The sequence below is a fragment of the Cheilinus undulatus genome, linkage group 24 (genome assembly GCF_018320785.1).
Source record: "Cheilinus undulatus linkage group 24, ASM1832078v1, whole genome shotgun sequence".
Taxonomy (NCBI): Eukaryota; Metazoa; Chordata; class Actinopteri; order Labriformes; family Labridae; genus Cheilinus; species Cheilinus undulatus.
In genome coordinates, this window is record NC_054888.1 from 2,346,466 (window position 1) to 2,357,324 (window position 10,859).

Below are 10,859 nucleotides of genomic sequence, written 5' to 3' on the forward strand. Positions count from 1 at the left end.
TTACATACAAAAATGTATACGTCTCATTCAAACGATGTTACCGTCACTGCTCACATACTTCCATGCCTCCTTTACGGTGGCATGGATGCCAACCAATACATCTGCCAGAGTCAAAAATTTATGACAACAACAAACTCAAAAACAAACATGGCGACTGTGGAGGAGGTATTGATAATGTACCTCTTGCATAAAAGACAAAAACGGAGGCAGCATTTCTAACCAACTCACACAACTTTTCCTCAAAAAGTTCTGGCATTGTTATTTCTTCTTTGTGTCGCACTAGAGCTACGTATCAGGTAGTGAGAGTAACACTGCCCCCATGGTTTCCAGTGGTACTGCTCCGTTTGGCCCGTATCCGTAACTTTATGGAAACGTGCAGAAATACGGACGAAATGAACGCAGAGCACAGACAGAAGCAGAAGCAGACGTGATGATGTTGGTCAAAGGTGATGATGATGTAATGACGTAGACCAACCGTCTGATTGGATGACCATTTGAAAGTGGGCGTTGCCCAACGCTCGACAGTGGGCGATGTCAAACGCTCGTTGGTCACCGCCCACTATTGCACATTGCATTGAGGAGCGTCCACAGGGAGACGAAACGGTAAGCGTTTATAAATTTGTGCACTCTGGGACCCGTTTTCAGAAAGTGTCGTTTACAGCAAGCGGCAACCTGGTCCTGAAAAATGAAGCCAATGCGGAAGTGCAAAAAAATGCTATACCTTGAGTGTCCACTTGAGGTTGGCTGCAGGAACACCGGAAGTCCCGCCTGGACACGTTAAACAGCCGGTTTTGACATTAGAATTAAACTGGTTTACAGCCTGGTTCAAAACACCAAACATGTCTCAGCTAGTGTCTTATTGTGCTCCCACTGTACGGGGGTGAATTTTTTGTACCACGATCGTTTGGATTATATTTAGGATGAAAGCTGATTGGTGCGTCTCATTTGTTCGACAGATAGCTCGGCAGGCAGAGGCTCCGTTTCTATCAACCAGAATGCTAGCTAGCAGGCTGACAGGAAGTCATGCTTAGTGGGCGGGCCATTAGGTTGATCCAAAGGTAGGGTGAGACCGCGATTTCAATATGGAAGCCTCCACAGATTGGCTTCAAGAGCCGTTTGAGTCCGCCTATTATAAGCAGACGACTGACGTCACACGGGGTTCATCCAGTTCTTTCTACAGTCTGTGGTTAACAGTCACCCACAATGCCGTTTCCGTGTGAATTAAAAGGCCAATATGACAAAAAACGTTTGCGTATACTCCTGAATTCGTCTCCGTGTGGACAGGGCCTCAAAATTCTTTGATCTCAGAATTTTGATCTTGAGCTCAGAATTCCGCCTTTGATCTCAAAAGTCTGCCTTTGATCTCAGATTTCTGACTTTGATCAGAAAATTCAGACTTTTTAATCATAAATCCACCAGTTCTATCAGATTTGTTTCACATTAAATGGCTTATAAAAACTACTTTCTAGTTTGTTTAATCATTTATCTATTTCGTCACTTATATTCATGTTCATGTCTAATTCGGCTTATTTACAGCATTCTGCTTCTTCTTGCATCCTTGCTGAATTTCTCCCTAAATTCTGTTGTTTCTGGGTCACATAGATTGCATTGTAAGTTCTATTTGTTTGCACAATTTGTAAGAAGTAGTTGGTGTAGAGTCGCACAGATGTACTTTAACAATGCTGTGGGTAATCACTCTACAGATTTCCCGTACATACAACCTTTAACCCACCGCTATCTCCACTTGTTTGAACATATATTTTTGTTTTCATAAAAACAACGCTATTTGGTACCCAAACTTTTAATTCTCAAGGCAGATACAACCATGTAGCCCACTGCAGTAACATCACGGCTAACAGCTAACTAGGCTAATATACAAAACCGTTAACTGGCTAGCTTACCCGCCTCCCGCTATAAACTGCTACAAAACTTCTCCGACTTTTCCCGTTAAATACCCCTGCGACGTTTCATAGAAACACAGTAATGAATTTAAAACCGAGCATTTGTTTTTATCTCGTCTTCTCCTGTCTCTCTCCTCTGGGTAACGGTGCGAAGCCAGGACACAGAACATAGAAGGAAGTTGATTGGTCAGTTCAGTCAGCTCCACCCAGCAACAGTGTTCTGATTGGTGGAGTGATCTCTGCCTTGCCATGCCGTTAAGGTAAACAGAGGTGAGTTAATACTTGGTAGGATGGAATGTTCTGGAAGCTTTAAAGGATGAAACGATGACATCATCAGTGGCAGAGGATGGAATGATGATTTTACAGAGCATTATGAACCTAAAAATATCTATGAACATGACTGTAACAGAATAATTCAACTGTATTCATGGAGAAATACCGCCTTGTTTAGTTTGTCTGATTTACAGCCTTTCTATTTTTTATTTAATCTCTGAAAAAAAAAAAAACAATAAAATACACCTAACCAATCAACTATAAAAATTAAAATTAGAAATTATGAGAAAATAACATCTACATTTGAGATAGAATAATCTAGAATTTATTAAGTCATAATTCCACTCTCTTTCTACTTCCCCAAAAGTTGCCAACGTTTTTGTACAATTTCTACATTCTAGGAGTTAATTTGCAGCTTTAAGCCATTACAAAACCTCACACATTTCCAGTATTGGTCATCAAATGTCAAAAATTTTTGGAAACTTCTTTTTTTTCCAAAACTCAATGGCCTCAAATATCCTCGTTTCTTCTAAAATCCCCCTATTCTCTGACACCAGCATGCATACGTCTATAAAGTATTCTCTCATACAGAGCTGCTCATTCAGTCCCACTCTGTTTATTTGTTATTGCTGAAGAATGGGAGCGTCCATGATTCATGTCCCAGTGAAGTCATTCCTCTTAAAGCTCTCTCCTCCTCCTTTTTTCTACTTTTCTAATGGACCAAAGTGAACGGTGTGTGGGGGCGAGCGGGTAAATATAAACCCATTAGACAGCACATGCAGCCTTGAACCCTCCATTCAAGCTATTACGCACTCTCACAAACATGTATAAAGTCTGTGGTGATGCAAAATCCAGAGGAAGCACTTAAAGTCAGTCTTTAAAAACACCAACAATAAACCTTTATGAAATAAATAGGCGTTTTTAAAATGTGTGTTTGAGTAAAGGGAAAAGTTGGTCTTCATCCTGGTACCTTTAACCACACATGTCATAGAACATTATTGTTAATGGCTTCATTCATAAAGACTATTCTCTTTAACTTTAGAGGAAATCATCTGTGGATTAAACATGAGCAGAAAAAGCAGCCAAACACCATAAATAGGATGAGACTGAAACAAGTTTAACTGCAGGCCGACAGAAGCTCATACTAATCAGAGATTTATTTTACACATTATATTATAAAGTCTAACTTTAATTTACAAGATAAAAAGTTTCATAAAAAATGGAAATTAAGGGATACAATGTTATAAATATGAATAAAAGGTCAAAAATGATGAGATACAATCAAAATGAGGAATTGAGATGTGGAAAATTTAAGATAAAAAGTCAAACATATGAGATCAAGGGTTAAACATGAGATAAAAGTTTAAAATTATTAGATAAAAGGTCAAAGTGTGAGATAAAACATCAAAAATATGAGCTAAAAGGTCACAAATATGAGATAAAAGGTCAAAAATATGAGATAAGAGGTCAAACGTATGAGATAAAAGGTCACAAATATGAGAAAAAAGGTCAAACATATGAGAAAAAGGTCACAAATATGAGATAAAAGGTCAAACATATGAGAAAAAAGGTCACAAATATGAGAAAAAAAGGTCAAACATATGAGATAAAAGGTCACAAATATGAGATAAAAGGTCAAACATATGAGAAAAAAGGTCACAAATATGAGAAAAAAAGGTCAAACATATGAGATAAAAGGTCACAAATATGAGAAAAAGGTCAAACATATGAGACAAGAGTTTAAAAGATTAGATAAAGGTCAATAATATGAGATAAAAAATCAAAAATATGAGATAAAAGGTCAAACATATGAGATAAAAGGTCACAAATATGAGATAGATGTCAAACATATGAGACAAAAGGTCACACATAAGAGCTAAAAGGTCACAAATATAAGAAAGAAGGTCAGAGAAATGAGAAAAAAGGTCACAAATATGAGATAAAAGGTTTAAAATATGAGATAAAAGGTCAAACATATGAGGAAAAAGGTCATAAATATGAGATAAAAGGTCAAAAATGTGAAATAAGAGGTCAAACGTATGAGATAAAAGGTCACAAATATGAGAAAAAAGGTCAAAAATATGAGATAAAAGGTCAAAAATGTGAAATAAGAGGTCAAACGTATGAGATAAAAGGTCACAAATATGAGAAAAAAGGTCAAACATATGAGGAAAAAGGTCACAAATATGAGAAAAAAGGTCAAACATATGAGGAAAAAGGTCACAAATATGAGATAAAAGGTCAAACATATGAGACAAGAGTTTAAAAGATTAGATAAAGGTCAATAATATGAGATAAAACATCAAAAACATGAGATAAAAGGTCAAACATATGAGATAAAAGGTCACAAATATGAGATAAAAGGTCACAAATATGAGATAAAAGGTCAAACATGAGATAAAAGGTCACAAATATCAGATAAAAGGTCAAACATGAGACAAAAGGTCACACATATGAGCTAAAAGGTCAAAAAATGAGATAAAAGGTCACAAATACGAGATAAAAGGTCACAAATACAAGATAAAAGGTCAAACATATGAGTTAAAAGGTCACAAATATGAGATAAAAGGTCAACCATGAGATAAAAGGTCACAAATATGAGACAAAAGGTCACACATATGAGCTAAAATGTCAAAAAATGAGATAAAAGGTCACAAATATGAGTTAAAAGGTCACAAATATGAGATAAAAGGTCAACCATATGAGATAAAAGGTCACAAATACGAGATAAAGGTCAATCATATGAGTTAAAAGGTCACAAATACGAGATAAAAGGTCAAACATGAGATAAAAGGTCACAAATATGAGATAAAAGTTCACAAATATGAGATAAAGGTCAAACATGTGAGTTAAAAGGTCATAAATATGAGATAAAAGGTCAAACATATGAGATCAAAGGTCAACTTATGAGGTTAAAGTTTAAAATTATTAGATAAAAGGCCATAGTGTGAGATAAAACATCAAAAATTTGAGATAAAAGGTCACAAATATGAGATAGATGTCAAACATTTGAGATAAAAGGTCAAACACATGAGATAAAAGGTCAAACAAACAAGATAAAAGGTCACAATTTGAGTTAAAAGGTCTAACAAACAAGATCAAGATCAAAGGACAAGATCAAAGGTATGAGATAAAAGGTCAGAAATATGACATTAAAGTTCAAAAATATTAAGTCAAGTTTTATTAGATAAGTTGAAATCATGACAAAGTAATTCAGTAAAAGGTTACTCATCATAATACGTTTTTACATCATCCTTTTAAATAAAAAAATAAAAATAAAAAATTAAATAACCTCACTTTGATATTTCTATCTTTTTGTAATTTGGGCCTATCCTGATTTAGTCCCCACTTAAATGTCCTTTCAGGTGTAAATTTCCTGTTTGTTTGGTTTTTTTTTAAATCTTTGCTGTTTTTTGTTTTATTTTGAAAAGATTGAAATGTCTGGCTCATACTGAGGCCTGTCTCTTATAAAGGCTGGATCATTTCAGAGAAAGCAGACTGATATTAGAGGAAGTGTTACTGTCACTCATTTCATAATGACACCTGAGGAAGCGTGGACCATCCAGGTGTGTGGAATATCGCTCATCTTTGACCGTTGAATGAGATTAATCCTCTGATGATTGCACACAAAGACGTGACGCTGCAGCAGGTGTCTGTGTCTGTCACCTGACACCTCACCTGGCTGCTCTGAATCCAGTCCTGATCTGATGACGGCATGTTGGCTCGGTGTTAATCCGACCAATCAGCAGGCTGACATTTAACACACGGCTGCAGCAATGACATTTATATGGCGTGATTCAAACGCCTCATTTCTTTGATTTACAGGACGTTTTCAAGGTTAGTCTTTGAAAGATCAGTGGCAGGATTAATCCCAATGGTTTTCAGTCCAAACGCTGTCTGACGTCCCCAAAGTCGCTGCAAAAAACAACATTAAGACTTTTTAAAACTAAAGATGGAAAAGCTAAACACGACAAAAGACGGACAAGCTACACACAACAAAAGACAACTAAAGACAGAGAAAGCATGGTCTCTATTTCACTAAAATATTGGCAACATTCCAACAATTTTAAACAAAAGACAGAGAAAGCATGGTCTCTATTGCACTAAAATATTGGCAACATTCCAACAATTTTAAACAAAAGACAGAGAAAGCATGGTCTCTATTGCACTAAAATATTGGCAACATTCCAACAATTTTAAACAAAAGACAGAGAAAGCATGGTCTCTATTTCACTAAAATACTGGCAACATTCCAACAATTCTTAACAATTTTAGACAAAAGACAGAGAAAGCATGGTCTCTATTGCACTAAAATATTGGCAACATTCCAACAGTTTTAAACAAAAGACAGAGAAAGCATGGTCTCTATTGCACTAAAATATTGGCAACATTCCAACAATTTTAAACAAAAGACAGAGAAAGCATGGTCTCTATTTCACTAAAATACTGGCAACATTACAACAATTTTAAACAAAAGACAGAGAAAGCATGGTCTCTATTTCACTAAAATATTGGCAACATTCCAACAATTCTAAACAAAAAACAGAGAAAGCATGGTCTCTATTGCACTAAAATATTGGCAACATTCCAATAATTCTTAACAATTTTAAACAAAAGACAGAGAAAGCATGGTCTCTATTGCACTAAAATATTGGCAACATTCCAACAATTTTAGACAAAAGACAGAGAAAGCATGGTCTCTATTGCACTAAAATATTGGCAACATTCCAACAGTTTTAAACAAAAGACAGAGAAAGCATGGTCTCTATTGCACTAAAATATTGGCAACATTCCAACAATTCTAAACAAAAAACAGAGAAAGCATGGTCTCTATTGCACTAAAATATTGACAACTTTTTTTTGGAAAGTGGATAGAACTGGGAACCTTGCTCCTCTATTACTCCAATCACGTTGTGCAATGGTACAAATTTTGCTGATTTTTGTGCAAATCAAAACTTCAAAGAGTTTATCATTCTTCAAAACAAAAATCAATAAATTGCCCCATCCTGACCACCTAAAATGTCTATTTTGTTGCTGTGGTTACATCCAGGTATTGATTATTTTAGGCAACACTTGGACAACAAAACCAAAGAGCACTACCTTTATTGCACAAAGACATTGTCAACACTTGATGATATTTTAACTGAGAGAAACAAAAGAAAATCCTCAGTAGTACAAACCCATTGGCAACATTTGGCCAACATAGTTCAGCAAAAGTTGGAGAGAGAATTGACCCAACTGCATTAAAACTTTTGGCTAAGTGGGTGGAACTGCAGTTGCAACCACTTTTCACCCAATTTCATAGAAGTTGCTAAAATTTTATGTGGAATTTGTGTGATTTTGTCTGCAATGGACAACATTTTAACCAAAACAGTGAGAAAGTCTAAATTTCACAAAATCTTGGCAACATTTGGAAAAGATTTAATTGTCTTTCCTGATGTTTCCAATGTTTTGTTTCAACTGCAACAGCTCTGTCTTCATTTTTTCTTTCTGGAGAATATAATCACTTTATTGCCCTATTCTGTCCGTCTGTGACAGCTGAGAAAGAACATTTCTTCCCTAAAATCTCATCAATAATTAGAAAAGCTTCCTCCCAGTAAACTTTAAAGTCTGGTGTAATAAATAAAGTTAAATCTTCCTTCAAAAAGCTAATTTTTGGTCCACAGGTTCCAGAGAAAGAGCGTCTGGCTGTGTGTTTGGGAGGATGACATGTCATTGGCGGTCCATTTTCAGGTGTGTGTGTTATTGCCAGAGTGTGTGTTATAGTGAGAGTGTGTGTCCTTGACTGAGAGTATAAAAGTCAGTCAGACGGTGGGAGCGACAGACGGGGAGAGAAACAACAGAAACCTCCATCAGAGGCTGATCAACAGGAAACGACAGCGACCAGAGAAGAAGAAGAAGACGGTGAGAAACTTCAGCATTTATATCAAAATATAGAGATTCAAATTTATATTTTAGAATAATCTTTTACTGATTTAAATGTCTTCTGGAAATTTGCCCATCACTGTTTTAAGGTAGAAAACAGACTAAAAACTAAGAAATGTTAATACCAAAGATGCCTGTTTTAAATACTTTACACTGGACTGAGGTTGGACTTTTCTTTTTTTTAACCCTTTGAGCATTTTGAGGCCATTTTTGGTCTTTTTTTTAATTCATTATTTTGATTGTATTAATGCTAACAGCATATATTTCAGCTTCTTTTTTTTTTAATAGACTATTAGAATTTTACTATCAGAACCTGTAATGGGTCAATAAGAAATTATCTGTAGAATTTTTGTACCCACTCAGGCTGTTAGGGACCAAAAATGTCCCATTAAAAACCATTAAAACCACAACTTTTGATCCTCCAACCATCACAGAAAAAACACAAACATGCCTTTATGATGTTAGGCTTTTATTCTGGAGTCTGCTTAAATTTTCAGTTTTTCCTTTCGACAACCATTTTATCAAATTTGACATGAAGGGAAACATGAAGTTTCCACCAATTTATACAAATCTTAAATAAAAAAAAAAACAATAATGCATAAAAATTTAATTTGTTGATTATTATTGACTTATTCAAAGCTGTGATGATCCCCTTTAAGGAAGTCTAATTTGCATGTACATTTTTTTTGTTTTTATATTACAAACACCCAAACATTGCCTAATTTTTTTATCCCCGGTTGTTGGACTGACCAGCCAAGACTCTTTTCTCATCTGGTTTTTAAATTCCCAAAGAATATTCAACATTTTAAATTTATGGTCAGTTCTGATCTTGATTTGTTTTTTTTTGTTTTTTTTTAAGTTTTATTTTTGGGCTTTTGTGCCTTCATTAGATAGAAAAGGACAGTGGATAGAATCGGAAACAGGGTCAAGAGTCGGGGAGAGACGTGTGGTAAAGGGCCTCGGGCCGGATTCGAACCCAGGCCGCCGCGTACATGGGGAGCGCCTTTAACCACTAGGCCACCTGCTCCCCTGATCTTGATTTTTAAAATCAATGCAAGTGGAATTTTTCTCTGAACAGTATTTTAATTGTTATTTATGTGTGGAGTTCATTTTTGGTCACTAACAGCCTCAGTGTAAGTATTTTTTTATACTATCTAAGGGTTAACATACCTCTTAATGCTTTTCACACATTTTGTCGTCTTCTCTGATTGGTCAACAGGGAAAATGTGTCCGGTGTGGCTGTTGGTGGCCATGGTGGTTGTGGGCGGAGCTAGCGGAGCTGCCAGTCAGTGCTGGGAGCATCCGAGCTGTCAGGAGCTCAACAACGAGAGCAGCATGATGGTAACGGACCCAACAATACCAGTAAAACTTAAAATTACCACAAACATTGGCAACGTTTGGACGACAAGTGCAGCTGGAAACATATCAAGATTTTAGAAATGTCCGTGCTGCCTCGACGACAAAGTCCAGTTTGACTGACCAATGTGAGTGCGCCATCCTGTGCTCAGGCACAGCGCACTTCCATGGTGCCATTGCCAACAATAGTGGAATGTTAGAGAGCGTATCTGAAGGTCGTTGTTGACCTCATCCATCATCCACACAGCGCGGAAAATAATGCTGACCTGAGTGGTTGCCATGGTTGTCTTTTCTTCACTCTTATTGGTTGATTTGGCCTTTTAATGTTTTTAATAATCAAACATTTCAGGGAAATTTTAGCACACTGTCTACATTGCAGATGGTTTTTGGACAATTTCCTTAACTTCTATCCAGTTCTACCCACTTTTACAAATGTTGCAATTTAGAAAGTCCTTTTCTTGTTGATTTAATACATGACAGATTATCGTGAATTTCTAATCTTTGTGATACCACAATCATTAAAAAAAAAAAAAAAAAAAAGGACATACAGAAATGTTGCCAATGTGTTTGCACAACTTAGGAGTGTATCTGCACATTTTGCACATCTATTTTAAAAACAGGTGCATCAGAGGAAACAGTAAACGGTTTTACAGTAAGCATTGTTGCTCACCTGGTCTCCTGGTTTCCTGCAGGAGTGCATCCAGCTGTGCCGCTCTGACCTCACCGCTGAGACCCCCGTAGTCCCTGGCCCGGCCCACCTCCAGCCTCCCCCTCCATCGGACCCTTCCTCCTCCATGGTCCCCGCCTCCTCGTCCCCTCAGACCAAACGCTCGTATTCCATGGAGCATTTCCGCTGGGGGAAGCCAGTGGGCCGGAAACGCCGCCCGGTCAAAGTGTACACGTCTAACGGCGTGGAGGAGGAGTCGGCCGAGGTTTTCCCTGAAGAGATGAAGAGGAGGGACCTGGTTAGCGAGCTGTTGGCAGCGGCGGCGGAGGAAGAAGAGGAGAATAAGCTCCAGGAAGTGATGGAGGAGGAAGACAAGGACCTGATGGAGAAGAAGGACGGCACCTACAAGATGAAACACTTCCGCTGGAGCGGCCCGCCCGCCAGCAAACGCTACGGCGGCTTCATGAAGAGCTGGGAGGAACGCAGCCAGAGACCGCTGCTGACGCTCTTCAAGACGGTCATCAACAAAGACACGGAGTAGAGGAAGTAGAGACGAGGAAGACTGTTTACACCGCCAGGAGGGAGGAAGTGACCAATCAGACGCTCTGAAACGGCCGACTGTGACCATGAATGACTGAAACAGAGAGAGAGTTTTCATATTTATTGATTTGTGTAAATATTTTAATGACATGAAACATAAAGAGAGATTTGCAAGCAAAATAATGTTTGTCTGTTCT

The 10,859-nt window shown here is 37.4% G+C and overlaps 1 protein-coding gene across 1 annotated transcript; it reads left to right on the forward strand.

The window, feature by feature from the left end:
• Positions 1-553: 553 nt before the first annotated feature.
• pomca (proopiomelanocortin a) lies at positions 554-10,829 on the forward strand. The gene is made up of 5 exons (XM_041782246.1): positions 554-603; positions 2,056-2,171; positions 7,841-8,078; positions 9,319-9,440; positions 10,148-10,829. The coding sequence occupies exons 4-5, from the start codon at positions 9,324-9,326 to the stop codon at positions 10,661-10,663; spliced, it is 633 nt and encodes a 210-aa protein (XP_041638180.1). The 5' UTR covers positions 554-603; positions 2,056-2,171; positions 7,841-8,078; positions 9,319-9,323; the 3' UTR covers positions 10,664-10,829.
• Positions 10,830-10,859: the final 30 nt, after the last annotated feature.